The following is a 23,801-nucleotide window of genomic DNA, read 5'->3' as shown; positions in this document are numbered from 1 at the left end:
AAAAAAAAAAAAAAGTCTACCAAAGAACACTATGGAAGATGTGGGGGGCAGCGGGGAGTAAGGGAGATGGCACTCCTACCCTCTATGTCTTGTGATGATTTGTGCTTATGGGTTAGTTACACATATAAGGATCATTTTAGTGCTAACTGATGTAATCCTCCTTGTGAACAACTCTGTAAAATACTGCCTGTCTAGCTGCAAAGGTTGAAAAGGGCACAAAACATTGATGGGACTATAGCATTTTCCTAGGTTATCCCCTAGTATTGGTTATGATATAATATGGCTACTTCTACAGCTATGGTACTGGAGGGGAAAGGTGGATTCATTATATTTACAGAGACCAGAGAAGACCAGAGGGACTTTGCCCAAGTGCTGATATGGAGCAGGTGTCATCAACAGGCAGACCTGTGCAGATCACTGTGACAGATGGATATGACTTGGTAATGTTATCTTTGGAAATCTGAGAAGGCCTTAGTTTATTCATTCTTCTTGAAAGTACATTTGTCTTTGAGTTCAAGTTTCCCTGTCAAACATCTACCTGCAGGTTGGGGGAAGATGTATTGGAAACAGCAGCAGGAGAAATGCTTTTGCACCCTCCTATAACACCTGACCTGCTGGTCTTACTTAACATTGCACTGGTACTACTTTCTCAGTTTTCCTTTTTGTTCGACTATATAATCAGCAGGTCAAATCACTATGTGTGTAAAATACCTGGCAACTTGAATGCTAAATTTTACCGGTGACACAAGAAGTGATTTTTGTTTTCATAGACCGCAGGTCTTTTCTCCTGAAAAATATCTGAATTCTTCCAGAGTTTCTCTTGTGATTAATTTCATTTGATGGATTTAAATAAAAACTACAATATGAATTAACTATAAAAATTACAAAATAATGAAATGGCAGATATTCATTCACTATTATGAAGTCAAAAGCTCATTGCAAAACAGGATGTAATGAATGATATTTTGCTTTGTTTTAAAAGATGTATAAAAGATGTGTGTATAAATGTGTGTACATATTTGTATATATATTTACATACATACATGCATATATATTCACTGGAAAGCACTAAAAATATATTCTAAAATGTTAATAGTGTTTACATATTAGAGTGAAATTACAGGTGATTTGTTTTCCATGTGCTTTTCTCACTTTTTCAAATGTTTCACAATATACTTTTATAATCATGTAAACACAAGAAAAGTTATTTTTAAAACTCCAACATAATGGCATTTAAATAGAATTTTGCAGTTAGTTACAACTAGACTTTTTAAATGACTTTCTACCTACCTAACCTTTTTGTATATGTGGTATAGTTTGTTAGGAAAACACAGAAAATGCTATTTAGGTCAAGTCAAAGTGAGTTTCCAGATGTATAGGAAAATTCTCTATTTGAGTAAAATTGTAAAGTGTATCCTTCTGTCAACAGAAAGGTTTTAAAGGAGATACTCCAGTTACTTTTATTCGTGCAGAATTCAGTCAAGTGGTTCTGGGAGACTCTGCAAAAGTTACGGTTTCTCCAGAAGGAACTGCAAAATACAACTTCACTAGCAGCTTTGAGTTCAATCCTGAAGGAGGAATTACTTTGGATGACCTCGCCCACAAACCTGTGTTCTGTAAGTCCTGTGGTACTAAAAATGTTAATTATGTGAGTATGTTATAAGGAGATTCCGAGGTATTTAGTAGTTGTTTTGGGGGAAAATGAACACACCTTATCTTCTTAACCTAGGAATAATGTGGTATACTTTGAAACCTAGCTGCTTTTGGCAGCAATCTCCATGGCCTGCTAATTCTAATCAATTTGTATCAAAGACCTTTTGACATTTGGCTGAACTTTGCAGCCCTTGCCTCCGGAGTTGGGTTGAGAGCTTTTCCTAAATATTCCTATATTTAGGGTTGACAGATTTAGGAGAAAAAAAAAAAAAACCCTGAAAAACAAAATTTGGGACATACTTACATTAAAAAATTATCCATTGGTTATCTGAAATTCAAATTTAATTGGGCAGCTTGTGGAGCACCTGGACAGCTCAATGGGTTAAGCGTCCAACTCTTGATTTCAGCACAGGCCATGATCTCATGGTTCGTGATCTTGAGCCCCATGTTGGGCTTCATGCTGACAGCAAGAAGCCTAATTGGGATTCTCTCCCCCTCTCTCTCTGTCCCTCCTCCACTTGTGCATGAGCTCTCTCTCAAATAAATAAACTTAAAAATAATTGGGGATCTTGTATTTTACCTGGCAATCTTGTCTGTACTTCTGTATACAGTACTTCTGTACACTTTTTTTGAAATTCAGGTTTGTATCTTATTTATTTCAGAATTTCTAGCTCCTAGACATAAAAGGACATAACTGGGCTCAAAAAGTGTTTGTTGAATGAATTAATGAATATATGATTTCTGTATCCACATTTTTACAGGTTCTGAGTACACAGTATTATCTCTGACTGCTTTGTACTTATGTCTGTATACTAGTCTTATGGCTTTTTTTTTTTTTAATTTATTTATTTTTTGAGAGACAGAGAGAAACAGAGCACGAGCAGGGGAGGGGCAGAGAGAGACGCAGACACAGGATCCAAAGCAGACTCCAGGCTCTGAGCTGTCAGCACAGAGCCTGATGTGGGACTTGAACCCATGAACTGTGAGATCATGACCTGAGCCGAAGTTGGTCACTTAACCGACTGAGCCACCCAGGTGCCCCTTGGCTTTTTTTTTTTTTTTTTTTTTTTTTACCTGTACTCTTAACTTTTGTTTAGTTATTTTTTTAATGGCAACATCTCCTATGGTTCCTGCCAAAACCACAGATTCCAAGATCTCAGACCTAGGGAAGGAAGACCTGGGAATCATACAGTACTCTAGAACGTTGCTTTCTAAACCTTTTTTTTTTTTTTCCATAAGAGTCACCTGAGGCTCTGGAAGAAAATAGTTTTCAGAGTCCCACCCTAGAACACTAAATTCATGATTGCCAGGAGAGGAGCCTAGGAAGCTGCATGTAGGAACAAAAGCCTCAGGTGACTCCTGGGAAGCATTGCTCTAGAAAAGTGATTCCTAGCTTTTGCCTAACCCATGGAGGCATCCATCTGATCCATGCTCTCTGACCACTTTCTTCTACTTCTTTCTTCTTTGCTCTGTGCTTCTCTGTTAATCCCAACCTCAAATAAGAGGAGTGTCAAGTCTCCTAACTGCCTCCCTCCTTGTCATGTTAAATGGGAAAAGCAGAACTGGAACATTGTTTTAAATGTGTCACTGAACTCATGAGAAAGAAAGGGCAAGCCCTTGTTCTAGAAGCAAAGCAGGAACTGAACCTGGAACTCTTGAACAGCTGCTCTTGGTGTGTGGTGGTGTTGGGGGAGAGGGCAGTACTGCAAAATCTAGGGGCTTGGGTTTTAATGCTCTTAGACAAACAAAGACCTTGGGCTGCAGTAGTTGGGAGTTGAGACTGAGACTACCCCCTTTACCACAGCCTAGACTCTCAAAAAGAAAAAAAAGTCCATTCCCCATCATATGTGTCTAGCCATTGGATAGATGAAAAAAGTCTTTCCTAATAAGTAGTAATCATAGGATTATGCCAATCATTAAATAACATGTTTTCTTAAAACACACAAGGAACATTTATACAATAAAAACTGGCCAAACAGTGGGCAATAAAGCAAGTCCTACCATATACCAAAGAATCAATGGCATACAGACTGTTTTCTGAGTAAAATACAACAGTCAACAAAATTAGAAATCTATAACAAAAACAGAAAAAAAGAATCCATTTGGAAATTTTAAGATGTAGTTAAGTATAATTCATGGGACAAAGGAGAAATCATAAGAAAAATTGTAAAGCATTTAGAGTCAATCAACAGTAAAACACAAAATATCAAAAACTTGTGGGATACAGCTAAAGTAATACTTAAGATAAATTTATGCTTTCAAGTGCAGTCATTAGCAATCAGTAAGGATTTAAAACAGAACCTGTGGAGTATATATACTTTCCCCTATTCCTCTCACCAAGGACAGGTGCAAACCCTAGACTTCATATGTAAAACAAACATAAGAGACTCTGCAATGAAGAGAGAAGAAGGAAACTTGAGGGGCGTCTAGGTGGTTCAGTCAGTTAAGCATCTGACTTCAGCTCAGGTCATGATCTCATGGTTAGTGGTTTCGAGCCTCACATTGGGCTCTGTGCTGACAGCTCAGAGCCTGGATCCTGCTTTGGATTCTGTGTCTCCCTCTCTCTCTGCCCCTCTCCTGCTCTTGTTCTCTCAAAAATAAATAAATGTTAAAAAAAAATTTTTTTAAAGAAGAAGGAAACCTGAGACATAAGGTATGACGCAGTGGTGAGTTCCTTGGGTTTTCTTTTTGCCTTATATATTCCAGACTTCATGCTGAAGAAGCCAGCAGCCTAGAAACATGAATGAATGAGTGCAGACCAAATAAAAAACAGAAGTCTGCTTTCTCTAATCAAAAGACCAGGAAAAGTGCAGCCTAGCAAGACACAAAACTTTTAGACAGTAACTTCGCTGCTCCAGCCAAACACTAACTACACACAAAAAAATGTGGACCCACTCACACCCAAGCTGGGTAGGGGATGTAGAGTTGGATTCTCACAAAGCTGAAATTAGGTGCTCCAGCTGGTGGTTTTAGAGCATACGAAATAGGAAACCAGGACCTTTGTGCTATCTAGCCATGACCTCTCTCTCACCATGTGGTTTTTAATGAAGACCACACAGGGAGCCTAGACTTCTGCCCCAATCTAACAAGTATCAAATAACCATTTTACTTCCCACTGTGGTAGTATGAGGCCTAGTGTAGGGTCGAGATTCACCATCTCGTCTTCGTAATGAGACTACACCCACTGTGGTATCAGTGGAAAAGAAGTAAGGAACCAGAACTCCCACCCCTTCTCAAGAGTAATGAGGAGCTGTCCCCCTCAAGTATCAATAGAGGCTGAGTGGAGATATGCTTCTATCTCCACTTGGCAATAATGGGGCAATGCCCCTCCCCTTCCTCTATTGGAGCAGTGTAAACAACAACAGCTAAAACAGATGATTTAAGGTTCAGAGTTTCATAACATACAAAAAGTCCAAGACTGCATGAAAATCACCCATCATACCAAGAACCTAAGGAAACCGAATTAAAAAAGAAAATCAGTAGATGCTAACACCAAGATGACAGAATGACAGATATATTAGAATTATTAGACTAAGATTTTAAAAAGCCATGAGATCTGCACAGCAAAGGAAACAACCAACAAAACTAAAAGGCAACCAACGGAATGGGAAAAGATATTTGCAAATGACATATCAGACAAAGGGCTAGTATCCAAAATCTATAAAGAGCTCACCAAACTCCACACCCAAAAAACAAATAACCCAGTGAAGAAATGGGCAGAAAACATGAATAGACACTTCTCTAAAGAAGACATCCGGATGGCCAACAGGCACATGAAAAGATGCTCAACGTCGCTCCTTATCAGGGAAATACAAATCAAAACCACACTCAGATATCACCTCACGCCAGTCAGAGTGGCCAAAATGAACAAATCAGGAGACTAGATGCTGGCGAGGATGTGGAGAAACGGGAACCCTCTTGCACTGTTGGTGGGAATGCAAATTGGTGCAGCCACTCTGGAAAGCAGTGTGGAGGTTCCTCAGAAAATTAAAAATAGACCTACCCTATGACCCAGCAATAACACTGCTAGGAATTTACCCAAGGGATACAGGAGTACTGATGCATAGGGGCACTTGTACCCCAATGTGTATAGCAGCACTCTCAACAATAGCCAAATTATGGAAAGAGCCTAAATGTCCATCAACTGATGAATGGATAAAGAAATTGTGGTTTATATACACAATGGAGTACTACGTGGCAATGAGAAAGAATGAAATATGGCCCTTTGTAGCAACGTGGATGAAACTGGAGAGTGTGATGCTAAGTGAAATAAGCCATACAGAGAAAGACAGATACCATATGTTTTCACTCTTATGTGGATCCTGAGAAACTGAACAGAAACCCATGGAGGAGGGAAAGGAAAAAAAAAAAAAAAAAGAGGTTAGAGTGGGAGAGAGCCAAAGCATAAGAGACTCTTAAAAACTGAGAACAAACTGAGGGTTGATGGGCGGTGGAAGGGAGCGGAGGGTGGGTGATGGGTATTGAGGAGGACATCTTTTGGGATGAGCACTGGGGTTTGTATGGAAACCAATTTGACAATAAATTTCATATATTGAAAATAAATAAATAAATAAATAAATAAAAAAAAAAAGAAAATTCCTTCTGTCAAAAAAAAATAAAAATAAAAATAAATTAAAAAGCCATGAGATTGGGGTGCCTGGGTGGCTCAGTTGGTTAATTGTCCAACTTAATCTCAGGTCGTGATCTCACAGCTCATGAGTTTGAGCCCCGTGTTGGGCCCTGTGCTGACAGCTCAGAGCCTGGAGCCTGCTTCTGATTCTGTGTCTCCCTCTCTCTGTTCCTCTTCTGCTCATGCTCTGTCTCTGTCTCTCAAAAATAAATAAACATTAAAAAAATTTTTTTAAAGCCATGAGAAAAATGGTTTTAGTGAGCGATTGCAAACAATGAAAAAATAGAAGGACTCAGCAGAGAAATAGAAGGTCTTAGAAAGAAATAGAAGTTATAAAGAAGAACCTAATAGAAATTTTAGATCAGAGGTGCCCGGGTGGCTCATTTTGTTGAGTGTCCAACTCTTCAGTTCAGGTCATGATCTCATGGTTTGTGAGATCAAGCCCCATGTCTGGTTCTGTGCTGACAGCACAAAACCAGCTTGGGATTCTCTCCTTCTCTCTCTGACCCTCCTCCGCTCATGCACATGCGCTTTCTCTCTCAAAATAAATACACTTTAAAAACAAATTTTAGATCAGAAAAATACAACGAGTGTTATGAAAAGCTCAATGAATGGGCTCAACAGCAGAATGGAGGAGACAGAGGAAAGAATCAATGAATTGGAAGATAGAACAATAGAAATATCCAAACTAATATAGAGGAACTAGACTAAAAAGATATGAACAGAGGGGCGCCTGGGTGGCTCAGTCGGTTAAGCCTCTGACTTCAGCCTTCATGATCTTGGCGTTCCCGAGTTTGAGGCCTGTGTCAGGCTGTGTACTGACAGCTCAGAGTCTGGAGCCTGTTGGAGATTCTGTGTCACCCTCTCTCTCTCTGCCCCTCCCCGACTTGTGCTCTGTCTCTATCTCTCAAAAATAAATAAACATTAAAAAAAAAAAGATATGAACAGAGCCTCAGAAGCTTGTGGGACTATGACAAAGATCTAACAGTGTCATCAGAGTCTCAGAAGGAGAGGAGAAAGAGGATGGGGCTGAAAAAGTATTCAAAGAAGTAAAACTTGAAAATTCCCGAAATTTGTGAGAGACATAAACCTACACATTCAAGAAGCTAATCAAACTCCCAGTAGGATAAAACCAAAGAAATCCATATTAAGAAACATAATTAAACTTCTGAAAACTAAAGACACAGAACAAAATCTGAAACCAGGGGAAAACAATTAGAATGACATCAATTTATCATCAGAAACCATGGAGGCCCCAAAGGAATGGCATAATATTTTCAAAGTGATAAAAGAATTGTCACCCAGAATCCAATACCCAGAGAAAAGATATGAAGGGGAAATCAAGACCTCAGATGAAAGATGACTGAAGGAAGTTCTCTAAAGAGAACTGAAAGTGATAAAAGAAAGAACCTAGGAACACCAGGAAGGAAGAAATAATATGGTAAGCAAAAATTTGGATAAATAAAGTAAGCTTTCCTTCTCTTTGAGTTTTTTAAATTGTGTTTGACACTTGAAACAAAGTATAATACTGATGCAGTTCTAAAGGTATATTGAGAAAATATTTTAGGTAGTTTTAAACAGGGAAGGCAAAGGGACAGAAAGGGAGATAAGATTTCTATACTTCACTCAAACGAATATAATGATGATATCAGTAAGAAGTAATGTATGTATAATGTATTGCCTAGAGCAACCACTAAAAAAATCTATACAGATAGATACACTTAAATGTATTATACATAAAATGGAATTCTAAAGAATGTTCATGCAATCTATAGGAAAGCAGAAAAAAGAAAACAAATGAAAAAGAGAGGACAGGCAACCCCTAGGAGACTTAAGCCCTAATATATTAATAATTACATTAAACATATCAAGAGACAGATTGCAGAGTGGATTTAAAAAAACATGACCTAACTATATACTGTCTACAAGAAACTCAAAATATAACTATATAGTCAGGTAAGACGTAAAAGGATAGAGAAAGATGTATTATGCACATATTCATCAAAAAGTGGAAGTGATTATATTAGCATCATATAAAGTGGACTTAACAAAGTAAATAACCAGAGACAGACAAGTTCATTATATGATGATAAAAGAGTCAACCCACCAAGAAGACCTAGCAATCCTAAATGTGTATGCACCAAACAGCAGAGCTGCAAAATATGTGACGCAAAAACTGATAAAACTGAAAGGGGGAGTAGACATGTTCACTCAATTATAGTTGGGGACATAAATTCCTGTCTCTCAATTTATAGAATAACAGGTAAGATAGAAAATCAACAGGTATGGGGCACCTGGGTGGCCCAGTTGGTTAAGCATCTGACTTTGGCTCAGGTCATGATCTCACGGTTCATGGGTTTGAGACCCGTGTTGGGCTCTGTGCTGACAGCTCAGAGCCTGGAGCCTGTTCAGATTCTGTGTCTCTCTCTCTTTCTCTTTGCCCCTCCCCCACTTGCAGTCTGTCTCTTTCTCCTTCAAAAATAAATAAATATTAAAAAAAAAAAAGAAAGAAAATCAACAGGTATATAGGAAAACTCAACAGCACCATCTGCCTACAAGATCTAATCAATATTTATTGAACACCCAACAATAGCAGAATATACATTATTTTCAAAAACCCAAAGACCACATACTAAAATCATATTCTGGGTCATAAACTTAACCTCAACAAATTTAAATGAACTAAAATAATGTGTTCTGTGACAATAATAGTATCAAGCTAGAAATCAATAATACAGAACAGGAAACACTCCAAACACTTGAAAACAAAAAGACACACATTTTTTTCTTTAATGTTTTATTTATTTTTGAGAGAGAGAGAGAGAGTGTGAGCAGGGGTGGGGCAGAGAGAGAGGGAGACACAGAATCTAAAGCCGGCTCCAGGCTCTGAGCTCTGAGCTGTCCAGAGCCCAATGTGGGGCTCGAACCCACGAACTGTGAGATCATGACCTGAGCCAAAGTCAGCCGCTTAACTGACTGAGCCACCCAGGCACCCCAAGACACACTTCAAAATAATCCATGGGTCAAAGAGGAAGTCTCAAGGGACATACAAAAAAATACATTGAACTGAACGGAAATAAAAACACAAGGTAACAAAGTTTGTGGGACATAGCTAAAGCACTGCCAAGAAAATTTATCACACTAAATGCATACGTTAAAAAAGAGGAAAAGCCTCAAATCAGTAATCCTAAATGCCACCTTAAGGATTTAGGAAAAGAAGAGCAAAAATAACCCAAATCAAACAGAAGGAAGAAAATAATAAAGATAAAAGTATAAAGTAATGAAATGAAAAACAGAAACAAAAGGGAAAACAATCAGTGAAACAAGTAACATAGCTGGTTATTTGGAAACAGCAAAACTGACAAACCTCTAGTAAGACTGACCAGAGGCCGGTGGTGGGGGAAGAGAAGAGGCACCGCATATTATCAATATTAGAAATGAAATGGGATAACATCACAGATGGTACAGATATTAAAAGAATAATGGATATTATGAGCAACTCTACATACATAAAATTGACAATAAAATGGACCAGTTTTTTGAAAGACACAAACCACAATTCATCCTATAAATAAAGTTGCCCTGTAACTATCAAGGAAATTGAATTCATAATTTGAAATCTCCAGGATTTCAAAGATAGTTGAAACTCTCTCCAGATAGTTTCATTGAAGAATTCTACCAAAAGTTAAAATAATAACTAACGCTAATTCTACACAATCTTCCAGAAAATGAAAGAGGAGGAAATACTTCAATTCATCTTATGGCACTAGTGTTACACTGATACCTAAACCAGTCAAAGACAGTACAAAAATAGAAAACTTAAGGCCAATGTTTGTCATGAATATAGACACAAAAGTCATAACAAAATACTAGCAAATAGAATTCAGTAATACATAAAAAGAATTATACATCATCATGAAATGGGATTGATTCCAGTATTTGAAAATTAATCAATGTATTCTACTATGTTCATAGTCAAAAGAAGAAAAAGCATGACAACAAAACAACAAAAGTATTTGACAAAATTTAACACCAATTCATGATAGAAACTCAGAAAAATACAAATAGAGGGAACTGCACCCTGATAAATGCTAACATACTTAATGGTGAAAGATGGAATGCTGTACCCCTAAGGTTGAGAACAAATGAATGAGGTCTTCTCTTGCCACTCTTATAAACATAGAGCTGGAAGTTCTAGAAAGTGCAATAAAGTAAGAAAAGGAAATAAAAGGCATATAGATCTGAACAGAAGAAATAAATCTGCCCCTATTTGCAGATGACACGATTGTAGAAAATATCAAGGAATATGCAAAACTTATAGAAAGAAAAAGTGAGATCATAGGATGGAAGGTAAATGTACAAAATCAATTATACTTCTATATACTAGTGATAGATACACGGACATTGATATTAAAAATACAATACATCATTTACAAGTGATTTTTTAAATGAAATAGTGTATATTTAACAAAACTTTTTTTATCACTTATGTGCTGAAAACTATACACTGTTGAATGAAAGTTTTAAAAGTCTTTGTACATGGAGAGACATTCTGTATTCATGGACTGGGAGATTCAACATAGTTAAGATATCATTTCTCCCCAGATTGATACAAAGATTGAATGTAATTCTTATCAAAATCCCAGAAAGATTTTTTTGTAGATATGGACAAGACTATTCTATTTTTTTAAGATTATTTATTTATTTATCTTGGGGCAAAAAAAGAGAGAGAGAGAGAGAGAGAGAGAGAGAGAGAGAGAGAAGCCCAAGCAGCCTCTTCACTGACAGTGCAGGGCTCAAACTCACAAACTGTGAGATCATGACCTGAGCCAAAGCCAAGAATTAGACACTTAACCAACTGAGCCACCCAGGTGCCCCAAGACTATTCTAAAATGTATATAGAAATGCAAATGAACTAGAAAAGCTAAAATAATTTTGGAAAGGAATAAAATGGGAAGAATCAATATGGTTAATTTCAAGATGTATTATATAGCTACATTAGTTAAAATTGTGTGGTGTTGGTGGAAGGATAGACACATAGATCAATGGAATGGAATAGAGAACCCAGAAATAGACCCATCCAAATGTGCCTAATGATTTTTTATAAGATTTTGTTTTTAAGTAATCTTTACATCCAATAAGAACTTTACATTCTTAATATCCAATGTGGGGCTCATACAACCCTGAGATCAAGAGTTTCACGCTCCACAGACAAAACCAGTCAGGCACCACTGCCTAATGATTTTTTATAAAAGTAAAAAATAAATTTATTGTGGGAGAGGTAGCCTTTTCAACAAATGATGTTAGAGCAATTGAATATCTGCAGGCAAAAAAAGAGAACTTTATACATATCTTATACAAAAATTTAGTCATATCTTATACATAATAATCTCATAACTTATACAAAAATTAACTCAAAATGGATCACAGATTTAAATGTAAAATGTGAAACTACAAAACATTAAGGAAAAAATGAGAAAATCTTCAGGAATCTAAAGTTGGGTAAAGAGCTTTGAACACAAAAAGCGTAAGCCATAAAAGAAAATTGACGAATTGGACTTAATCAAAATTAAAAACTCTTGCTGTATGAAAAACCCTGTTAAGAGGATGAAAAGACCAGCTACATAGTGAGAGAAAATATTTGCAAATCACAATCTGACAAAGCAATAGTATCTAAAATATATAAAAAACTTTCAAAACTTAACTGTAAAAAATACTTCAAACAATACAGTTAGAAAATAGGCAAAAGACATGAAGAGACATTTTACCAAAGAAAATACACAGATGGCATATAAAGATATGGAAAAGTGTTCAACATCATTGGCCTTTAGAGAAGTGCAAATCAAAACCACAATGAGATAACACCACACACCTATCATTACCCACATATCAGAATGGCTAAATTAAAAATAGTGAAAACACCAAATTCCAACAAGGTTGCAAAAAACCTGGATCATTGATACATTCCTTCTGGAAATGTCAAATGTTACAACTTCTGGTGGGAATGTCAGATGTCAGTCTAGAAAGCAGTGTGGCAATCTCGTTAAAAATAAAAAACGCAAAGCACCATGTGATCCAGAAATGGCACTCCTGGGCCTTTATCCCAGAAAAATGAAGACTATATTCACTCAAAAACCACTATATAGTTTATACAGCTTTATAGACAAAAACTGGAAACAACCCAGATGTCCTTCCATGGGTTAAATAAATGTACAGCCAAACCATGAAATACTACGAACAAACTACTGGTACACGAAACAATCTCAGTGGTTCTCCAGAGAACTGTGCTGAATGATGAGGCCAATCTTAAAAGGTATATACTGCATAATTACATTTATAGAAGACTTTTGAAATGACAAAGCATAGAAATGGAGAACAGATTAGTGGTTGTCTGGTGTTAAGAAGGAGGATGGTGGAGGTGACTCTAAAAGGGTAACATGGGTTAAAAGAATAACCATGATCCTTCTAGTGATGAAATGATCTGTATCTTGACGGTATCAATGTCAATTTCCTGGTTGTGAGATTTTACTGTAATTATGCAAGATGTTACCACTGGGAAAAATGAGTACAAGATAGCTTTCTTTATTATTTAGCACAATTACATGTGAATCTGAAATTATCTCAGAATAAAAAGTTTAATTTGATATATTCTATTCTTAAAGGGGAATAAGCATCTTTGGTAGTAAGAAAAGTCATGAAACTCAACACCACTGGATAAAGCATTACTGTCTGCTCAAGAGTGAAAGAAAGGACACCAATTAATGAGTCCTCTGCACAGACCCCACAAATTAGACTGAAACTGTGAAGGTAGCTGTGAAAACAGAAAAAAAAATTCTTTCTGGAGACCATGAGTACCCTTTGCAGTATAGTGTCTGTCATCTTCCCCTCAGATTCTTCTTGAGATTACTTCATGCAGAGAACCTCTTCTATCCAATTCATCTAGAGTTAAGCTGTATAAAAGAAAGTTTCCTCTTGCTAGTGGGAGTTTGTTAACAGTGTATAAGTCTCCTAGAAGATGAAAGAGGGCTTTGACCATTTCATTTTTGAAGCTTTGAGTGTATTAAAAAATGCACACATGCCCAAAAGGTTAAAAAATTGTTTAATTATGGTATGTGTTAAGGTCTATCTTTAATAAAATGGTTCTCTTAATGAACATAAAAAAGATTGAAGTAAATGAATTAAATACTTAAGAAGCTACTTAAATAACAGAGAACCCCAAAGAATATAAAAAGACAGAATTAAGAACAAAAATTAATAAATTGAAAAATAAGCATGAGAAAGGAGCTACAAAAAAAAAAAAAAATCTGCCTGCTTATTTAAAAGACTAACAAACTAGACAAACTTCTGGCATGAGTGAGCCAAAACAAAACAAACCCAAGAATACAGTGTTAGGAAGAAAATGGGGCTTTACTACAGATAGAGTATATTTTTGAAAATTATACAAAGAATACTTTTGAAGATTCTGGGAAGACAGGAGAGTAAGAAGCACCAGGAATCTGTCTCCTCCTCAGGACAACACTTGCACTGCCACATTTTATCTGATATAACTGTTTTGAAACTCTGGAGTCTATGGAAGGCTTGCAACTTCCAGGAGAAGATTTGGATTGCAAATTAAGATTAAGTTTGGTTAATTTCAGATCTTAACACAGTAGCAGCTACTCATCCCCCATCCCTCTAGGCTTGTGTCAGGGAGTCATGTATGTGTTACTCTAGTAGCTTGCTGGAGCCAGGGTGAGCTAAAAGGACCATGTCCTTCAAATATAGTGGATCTGTGCTCTGTTTGCTGATTGTTGCTTCTGATCACAGAGGTGCAGATAAAGAGCCTCCTCTCTCCATTACACTGTTGTAAGGCCCTTCCTCTCTGGTTGAAGAAACTACCGGAGATTTAAAGGGCAGTATCCTTTTCCCCTCTTTCCTAGGGCACTTAAAAACAACTGTAAGGGGTGCCTGGGTGGCGCAGTCGGTTAAGCGTCCGACTTCAGCCAGGTCACGATCTCGCGGTCCGTGAGTTCGAGCCCCGCGTCAGGCTCTGGGCTGAGGGCTCGGAGCCTGGAGCCTGTTTCCGATTCTGTGTCTCCCTCTCTCTCTGCCCCTCCCCCGTTCATGCTCTGTCTCTCTCTGTCCCAAAAATAAATAAAAAATGTTGAAAAAAAATTTAAAAAAAAACAAAAAAACAACTGTAAATAAGGGGAAAAGTTGAATGTGACCATGCATGTCCAGGGAAAGGCTCAGAAAAGACCTGAAAAGACCTTAATTTTACACCTCAGCCTGACCTTCAGCACAGAGACAGCCTACAACAATGACAAAAATAAACAAAAACAATAACAAAAAAAACCAGTATACCCTGGGAAGGGGGAGAATCTAATTTCCAGAGTTATCCCATTATTAGATTCAGATATCAATGTTCAACAACAACAACAACAAAATAAGGTGTATAAAGAAACATGAAAGTATAGCCCATTTAAATGAAAAAAAAAATCACAAGAAACAACAGGGTTGGTGAGGATGTGTAGAAGAAACTCGCATGCACTGTTAGTGGGAATACATATTGGTGCAGCCACTGTGGAAAACAGTATGGAGATTCCTCAAAAAATTAAAAATAGAATTAGTATATGATCCAGTAATTCCACTATTGGGCATTTACCCAAAGAATATGAAAACACTAATTCAAAAAGGTATATGCACCCCTATGTTTATTGCAGCATTATTTATAATAGCCAAAATATGGAAGTAACCCAAGTGACCATTGATAGATGAACGGAAAAATAAGATGTGATAAATATATACAATGGAATATTACTCAGCCATAAAAAAGAATGAAATTTTGCCATTTGCAACAACATAGATGGATCTAGAGGATATAATGCTAAGTGAAATAAGTCAGAGAAATACAAGTACTATATGACCTCACTCATGTGGAATTTAAGAAACAAAACAAAGAAACAAAAAAAGAGACAAACCAAAAAACAGACTTTTAACCCAAACAAACTAGTGGTTACCAGAGGGAGGTGGGTGGGGTGATGGGTGAAATAGGTGAAGGGGATTAAGAGTACACTTATCATGATGAGCACTGAGTAATATATAGAATTCTTGTACCACTATATTGGTGTTTTGTTTTGTTTTGTTAAATATTTGTTCATTTGGGGGGGGTGGAGAGTGAGACAGAGGGAGAGGGAGAGAGAGAATCCCAAGCAGGCTCTGTGTTCACAGCAGGGCTCAATCTCATGACCCTGAAATCATGACCAAAGCCGAAATCAGGAGGCAGATGCTTAATTGACTGAGCCACCTAGGTGCCCCTGTACCACTATATTGTACATCTGACACTAATATAACACTGTACATTAATTGTACTGGAATTAAAAGTAAGTAAATAAATTTAAAAAACAAGGAATATCTCAAATCAACAATATAACTATACAACTTAAGGAACTAGAAAAAGAAGAACAAAATTCCAAAACTCACAGAAGAAAGGAAATAATAAAAACAAAAGGAGAGGTAAGCAAAATACAGAATAAGAAAACAATGAAAATCAGTGAAACCAAAAGTCGTTTTTAAAAAAATCAATGAAATTCACAAACTTTTAGCTAGATGGACTAAGAAAAAAGAGAGAAGATGCATATAACTAAAGTTAGAAATTAAAATGGGGCTCTTACTACCAATTATAACAAATTAGAAATATAAGAGGGTACTATGAAAAATTGTTCACCAACAAATTAGACAATCTAGATGAAATGAAAAAATTCACAGGGATGCAAAACTACCAGACTAAATCACAAAGAAAGAAAATCTCAATAGAACTATAACTAATGAGGAGAGAGTAAATCAGTGATAAAAAAAAAAAATCTCCCAACAAAGGAAAGTTCTGGGCCTGATGGCTTCACTGGTGAATTCTATCAAATACTTTAAGAACTAATACCAATACTACTGAAACTTCCCAAAAAAATTGAAGAGGAGGGAACATGTCCTAACTCATTCAGTGAGGCCAGCATAATCCTGACACTAAAGCCAGACAAGGTTGCTATAAGAAAACTACAAACCAATGTCTCTTATGAATATTGATGCACAAATGCTCAACAAAATACTAGCAAACCAAATTGTGCAGCATATTAAAAGGATTATACACTATGACCAAGTGGTACTTTTTCTTGGAATGCAAGATGGCTCAACATACAACTCTGTCAATATAATAAATCAAATCAACAGAAGGAAGAAAAAACCCACATAATCATCTCACTTGATACAGAAAAAGCATTTGACAAAATTCAAGAACTTTCATGAAATAAACATTTAGCAAAGTAGAAATAGAGCGAAACTACCTCAAAATGATAAAAGCCATATATAAAAATTTCTCAGTGAACATTATACTTAATGGTGAAAGACTGAAAGCATTTCCTCTAAGATCAAGTACAAAGCAAAGATTCCTGCTTTCACCACTTCTTTTCAAAATAATAATAAAAGTTCTAGCCAGAGCAATTAGGCAAGAAAAAAGAAATAAAAGGCATCCTAATTGGAAAAGAACAAGTAAAATGATCTCTGTTGCAGATTATATGATCATACATGTAGAAAACAAAGATCACACACACACACACATACACACACACAATTGTTGGAAAAAATGACTTTGGTAAAGCACCAGGATACAAATTCAGCATACAAATAGCAGTTGCATTTCTATATACTAACAATGAGCAACATGAAAAGTGAGTTATAAATGAATTCCATCAAAAGGAATAAAATATCTAAGAATTAACTTAACCAAGAAGTGAGGTGTCTGGGTGGCTCAGTCGGTTGAGCGACCGACTTCAGCTCAGGTCATGATCTCATGGTTTGTGAGTTCAAGCCCTGCATCAGGATTTGTGCTGACAGCTCGGAGCCTGGAGCCTGCTTCTGATTCTGTGTCTCCCTCTCTCTCTGCCCCTTCCCCGCTCATGCTCTGTCTCTCTCTGTCTCAGAAATACATAAACATTAAAAAATTTTTTTGAAAAGAAAAAAGAAAAAAAAAACTTAACCAAGAAGATGAAAAGACTTGTATAATGAAAACTACAAAACTTTGCTGAAAGAAATTAAAGATGACACAAATGAATTGAAACACATCCCATATTCATAAATTGGAAAAGTTAATATTGTTAAAATGCCAATACTACCCAAAGTGATCTACAGATTCAATTCTATCACTATCAAAATACCAATTTTTGTTTTTGCAGAAATAGAAAAACCCAACCTAGAATTCATATGTATTCCAAGACACCCCAAATAGCCAAACAATCTTGAAAAAGAGCAAAGTTTGAGGTCTCTTATTCACTGTTTTCAAAACTTACTACAAAACTAGAGTAATCAAAAAAGTATGTTGGCAGAAAGAGAGACATATAGAACAATGGAATAGAATAGAGAGCCCAGAAATAAACCCTCACACATATGGTCAAATGATTTTTGACAAGGGTGCCAAGACCATTTAATAAGGAAAAGGCAGTCTTTTCAACAACAGGTGCTAGGAAAACTAGATATCCACATACAGAAGAAAGAAGTTGGACCTAACACTATATGTAAAATTAATTCAGGATGGATAAAGAACCTAAATGCAAGACTTGAAACAATAAAACGCTTCGAAGAATATAAAGGACAAAGCTTCATGATGTTAGATTTGGTAATGATTTATTGGATAGGATACTAAAGGCACAGGTAACAAAAGAAAAAAAGAGAAAGACAGAAAGACAGATGGAAGAAAGAAAGAAAGAGAAAGAAAGAAAGAACAAAAGAAAAGAAGGAAGGAAGAAATTGGACTTTATGAAAATTTAAATATCTTGTGCCTTAAAAGACACTACCTACAGAGTAAAAAGGCAGCCCACAGAATGGGAGAAAAATATTTACAAATCATGTATCTGATAAGAAATTAATATTCAGAATATAACAACAAAAACCAACCTGATTCAAAAATGGACAAAGGACTTGAATAGAACTTTCTCCAAAGATCTACAAATGGGTAATGACCACATGAAAAATGTGCAACATCACTAATCATTATAGAAATGCAAACCAAAACTACAATGAGATATCACCTCTTACATATTAGGATGGTTTCTATAAAAAAACAAACAAACAGAAAACAAGTGTTGACAAGGATGTGGACAAATTGGAATCTGTATTTGGTGGGAATGTAAAATAGAACAGTCACTGTGGAAACTGCTAGTTCCTCAAAAAATTAAAATATAATTATCATATGATCCAGCAATTTTACCTCTGAGAATATATCCAAAAGATTTGAAAGCAGGGTCTCAAAGAAATATTTGTACACTGATGTTCATAGCAGCATTATTCACAAAAGGTAAAATGTGTAAGGAATCTACATGTCTATTGACAGAATGGATAAGCAAAATGTGACATGTATACAATTGAATATTATTCAGCCTTAAAAAGGAAAGAAAGTCTGACATATGCTACAAAATGGATGAAATTTGAGGACATTTTGCTAACTGAAAGAAGCCAGTCACAAAAAGACCAATGCTGTATGAGGTACCTAGAGTAATCAAATACATAGGGATAGGAAGGATCCTCTGTCCAGTAGGAGGGGGAGAATGGGAATAATTAATAGATATAGAGTTCCAATTTTAGAAGATGAGAAGAGTTATGGAGATGGAGAGTGGTGATGGTTGCACAAAAGTGTAAATGTGTTTGGGGCACTTGGGGGGTTCAGTCAGTTGAGCGTCCAGTTCTTGATTTCAGCTCAGGTTATGATCTTGTGGTTTGTGGGATCGATCCCCAAGTGGGACTCTGTGCTGACAGCATGGAGCCTGCTTAGGATTCTCTCTCTCTCTTTCTCTCTCTCTCTCTCTCTCTCTCCCTGCCACTTCTCTGTGCACGTCACACACCCTCTCTCTCTCAAGATATATAAACACTGAAAACAAATAGTAATAGAGGTACCTGGGTGGCTCAGTCAGTTGAGCACTCGACTTCAGCTCAGGTCATGATCTCACATTTTGTGAGTTCGAGCCCCACATCGGTCTGTCTGCTGTCACAGTGGAGTTCGCTTGGGATGCTCTGTCCCCCAAGCTCTCTGCCCCTCCCCTGCTAATGTTCTCTCTCTCAAAAATAAATAAACATTAAAAAACACATTAAGATTATAAATAACAATAATCAAGTGTGAGTGTGTATAATGCCATTGACTGTACACCTATGGGTAGATGGTAAATTTTATGTAATGTGTTGTTACCACAATAAAATACAGACATTAAAAAAAGAATATTTTGCCATTTGAAATATTTTCATCTTTTGAAAACAAAGATCACAGAGTTTGATAACATACTACATAGGCATGTATGTTATCAAATTGTATTATCTTTGCCAAAAATTGCCAAAAATACTGAAGATGAACCTAAGTCTACAGGAAACAAGAACTGAGAAACAAATTAAACACCATGGAAAAGGGGAGACAAATCCAGAAAATGAGACATTCTATAAAACAATTGGCCTGATGTCTTCAACAAATCAGTGTCATAGAAAAAAAGTATGTGGGAGGAAAACTGTTCTAAATGAAAAGGAATATAAGAAACATGAGAACCAAATGCAACGTGTGGTCTTTGATTGGATCCTAGTTTGAACAACACAGCTACAAAATAAATTTTGGAATAATTGAGAAATATTAAATGTAGACTGGACATTAGATGAATTAAGGAATTACATTTAATTTATTATACACTTGCTAGATTGATAAAGTTATTGTGATTATGTAGGAAAATGCCATGTTTTGAATTTGTATACTTTAGGGGTAAAATATCATGATGTTTGTAATTTACTTGAAAGTATTTCAGCAAACAAGAATAGATGAAACAAATATGACAATATTTAACTATTGTTAAATCTAGGTGATGACTATATAGTATTCATTCAGTATACTAATCTCCCTAACTTTTTATGTATTTCAAATTTTTCATAGCAAATATTAAGCACATACACAGAGTAATGCTGCAGTGAAAAACCCGGTACATACCTTGAGGCTCTATCAATCACTCTAAGGTCTGCTAAGCCGTATGCTAGGCAAAAGATCTAGAACAGTATTGTTCAAATTGCAGATTGCAACTGTGTAGTCATTCCTAAAATCAATTGAAGGGGATTGTGACCAGTATTTTTTTTAAGTTTATTTATTTTGAGAGAGAGAGAGACAGAGCACGTGAGCAGGGGAGGGGCAGAGAGAGAGGGAGAATCCCAAGCAGGCTCCACACTGTCAGCATGGAGCCCAATGCGGGCCTCGCACACACAAACTGTGAGATCATGGCCTGAGCCGAAACCAAGAGTTGGACCCTTAAATGACATAGCCACTCAGGCGCCCCATGACCAGTAATTTCTTACACATGAAATAGAATAGAAAATATCTAAGGGTTTTCAGTTATTAAGGATGAATATTACTTGGAACTTTGTTTTAATCATATGTATCAGTTACTTTTATATGTGTGTACCGATTATGATGTAAAGTCCATTTTTTACTATAACTTGTATGCAAAAAGTTTAATAGGTCGCTCGGGTGGTTCAGTATTTTCCACCAGAAGTCACTAATAATGGTGCCTTCTCAAGTTTCAAGTTAATTTCTCTTAAATTTCTTTGACAATGCTTTGTTAGCTGCACCAGGGTTATCTGATGGATGACCCAGACGTGTTCTCATTTTCTTTGTTTTGATTTTTCTAGTAACTATGACTGAAGTTTTACCAAAGGAAAAGAAACAGAAAGATGAGAAGACCTTAATTCTTGGTCAAGCTGTGGTGGACCTTCTTCCTTTACTGGAAGGTCAGATGTGTGATTTGCTCAATAGCAGATATAGCAAAGCTCATAAAATTTAGCTCCAGTGAAGTCCCTGAGTGAATTTGAGGGACTTAATAAAAAGATGAGCACATTTATCTCTGCCTAACCTTTCCTTTTATGACTTGACTTTGCCTTCTTCTTGCAGGAGAAAGTTCATTTGAAACAATAATCCCCTTGCACCCTGTGCCAGGCTCGCCTTTAGAATCTCTTCGATCAGGTGCTAAGGTAATCAAAGTTTCAAATCTCAACTTTCAGCTAGCCATTTAGTCTACCAAGTCTATTTGCTATAAAGGTTCAATTTGTTTGAGTCCAGTTCATCAGGTGTCTTCTTTTCACAGGCACACATAGCGTTAAGTTCTGGGAAACAAAGATAAATAAGGCAGAGTCCTACTTTAGGAGTCCATAATCTACACACCATGGATTATAATCAGTGTGATTAGATGGTGGAATGGGGCATGTGGGCACAGAATAGTTATTGGTTATTTTGCCCAGGGGTACATGTAAGGAAGGCTTAACCATGGAAATGCCTCTTGAGCTATGTCCTGATGGATTAAATTGAATAATATATGAATGCACCTAAAACACTTTCTGGCATAGTGAGCCTGAATTGGTAGTCTGTGCCACTGGTGTCTTCTGGGCTTTGTTTTCCATTCTTCCTGGGGATTGGTAGCTTCTTGGGGCGTTACTTTTGCCACTCTGGTGCAAGTGCACTCACTTTCAGCAGATACCCAGGTGCCTTCTGTTTTGCACAAGTAAAAGAGAGAGGAAGGCTCAAATGACCCAACTATTTCAAATGCAGTTCCCTAATTAACCATTACTGTAGGTCCTCCCTGCTTCTTGTTGATTCTGACCTTGGAGCTGCCGTAATCCACTCCTGCATCTCCTGTGGTTCTTTCCCTCTTATTTAGGCTGTGGTTGGTTTCTTCTCAGTTTTTGTTTGTTTGTTTTTGGTTCTGTTTAATATCTGATTTAATTTGCTGTCTTTCTAAGATTACTAAAACTATGTAGTCTAGTGATGGCATTTCTTATTTTCCAAGGATATTATAGCATTATCCTTTTATTGGCTCTAAAGATATAATTTAGTATTTTTCTGTCATTTCATGTGATTTGTGCTAGAAAGAGGTATATATTTGAGCTCAGTCTGCCTTTCTTGGTTCCATGTCCCTGCCTATGTACTATTGATTTTCCTTACATATCTTTAGAAGAAAAGTTAGTCAAATGGATTATTAGTCCTTAGGATATTTGCTCATAGTATTCCTGTGTTCACTTGTTTTACACACTCAGTGAAAAAATATGACAATTTCTATTTGTTTGAGAATTCTCATTTTATTTTATTTATTAAGTTTTATTTATTTAAGTAATCTGTATACTGAACTTGGGGTTCAAACTCATGACCCTGAGATCAAGAGTTGCATACTCTTCTGACTGAGCCAGCCAGGCGCCCCCAGAATTCGCACTAATTTTATATTTAAGCATTACACTGATTATTCTCAAGACTCAAAGAGTAAAATGATATAAACCTGTTCTTGGAAAAGAAGTTCCAATTCATCTTCAAGTATTCCTTGTCTTGATTGATTGAGTGATACAAATTAGAAACCTTAGGGACATTTTACTTATCCTTCCAGAGACATATTGATTGATCAGAGGTATGACATTCTTCAATGCCTCTGTTTCTTAAAATCTGCTTTCCTTTGGGGTGCCTAGGTGGCTCAGCTGGTTAAGTGGCTGACTCTTGCTTTAGGTCATGATCTTGCCGTTCGTGAAATCAAGCCCCTTGTTGGGCTCTGCACTGACAGTATGGAGCCTGCTTGGGATTCTCCCTCTCCCTCTCCCTCTCCCTCTCCCTCTCCCTCTCCCTCTCCCTCTCCCTCTCCCTCTCCCTCTCCCTCTCCCTCCTTGTCTCTCTCTCTCTCTCTCTCTCTCTCTCTCTCATGGACATGTGCTCTCTTTCTCTCAAAAGGTAAATAAATAAACTTAAAAAAAATTCCCTTGGACCCTAAATACAACCAATCCCCAAATCTGCCTTTTAGCAAATCTAGCCTTTTATATCTTCTAAGTCCTCTGGACTCTCCTTAGCTTTATCCCCACTCTTTATTGCCTTATAATCTCTCATTGGAACATTACAAGTAGCCTTGTAACTACCCTTGCCTCCCCCAGTTTCGCCTTCCCATGGGTGGAAGGGTGTTTGCAGGGTGGCTTACAAGGGAATATGGTCACATCTCATCCCCTGCTCAGTACTATATAGTTCATGGATTCCCCCACTGCTTACATGTTAAGGTCTAGATTCCCTAGAAGTCATGCAACAGCTTTTATAATAGGAGTCTGACACTTGTTCAGTCACATCTCTCAGACTCCCCTCATTATGTTTTATATTATAAAATCCTGAACTACTTACATCTGAACTGAATATACCATGCTATTTCAGTCCTCTTTTACATAAACTCTTCTTTTTGTTCAGAATTATTTTCTTTCCTTTTCCTGCTTATCTAAATTGCAAACTCTTACTCATTTTGTAAGTCACTTCAGACGTCACCATTTCTCACTTCTCCCCACCCCAATAATTAACTATTCACTTCCTCCTTGGTGCTCCTTGACTAGGGACTAGGGCATTTTATACAGGTCTCTTTTATAGCATTTACATAAATCATGGAATTGTAATATGAATCCCATAATAAAAAGAGCCACATCTCCTTTATCTTTATATTCCTTTTTTTTTAAGTTTATTTAC

At 36.7% G+C, this 23,801-nt stretch overlaps 1 protein-coding gene across 6 annotated transcripts in view; it reads left to right on the top strand.

Annotated features, from left to right (window-relative positions):
- Positions 1–23,801, top strand: part of CFAP70 (cilia and flagella associated protein 70) — a 103,866-nt gene that overhangs the window by 2,830 nt on the left and 77,235 nt on the right. For all 6 annotated transcript variants that reach the window (XM_053207505.1, XM_053207508.1, XM_053207506.1 and 3 more), the window contains exons 2-5: positions 338–440; positions 1,430–1,616; positions 20,960–21,058; positions 21,219–21,298. In XM_053207505.1, the coding sequence (XP_053063480.1) occupies positions 378–440; positions 1,430–1,616; positions 20,960–21,058; positions 21,219–21,298 (429 nt within the window). In that variant the 5' untranslated portion in view covers positions 338–377. The remainder of the gene's footprint in view (positions 1–337; positions 441–1,429; positions 1,617–20,959; positions 21,059–21,218; positions 21,299–23,801) is intronic.

The sequence above is a fragment of the Acinonyx jubatus genome, chromosome D2, assembly GCF_027475565.1.
Source record: "Acinonyx jubatus isolate Ajub_Pintada_27869175 chromosome D2, VMU_Ajub_asm_v1.0, whole genome shotgun sequence".
NCBI classification, from domain to species: domain Eukaryota; kingdom Metazoa; phylum Chordata; class Mammalia; order Carnivora; family Felidae; genus Acinonyx; species Acinonyx jubatus.
This window is presented reverse-complemented; position numbering and strand designations above follow the sequence as displayed.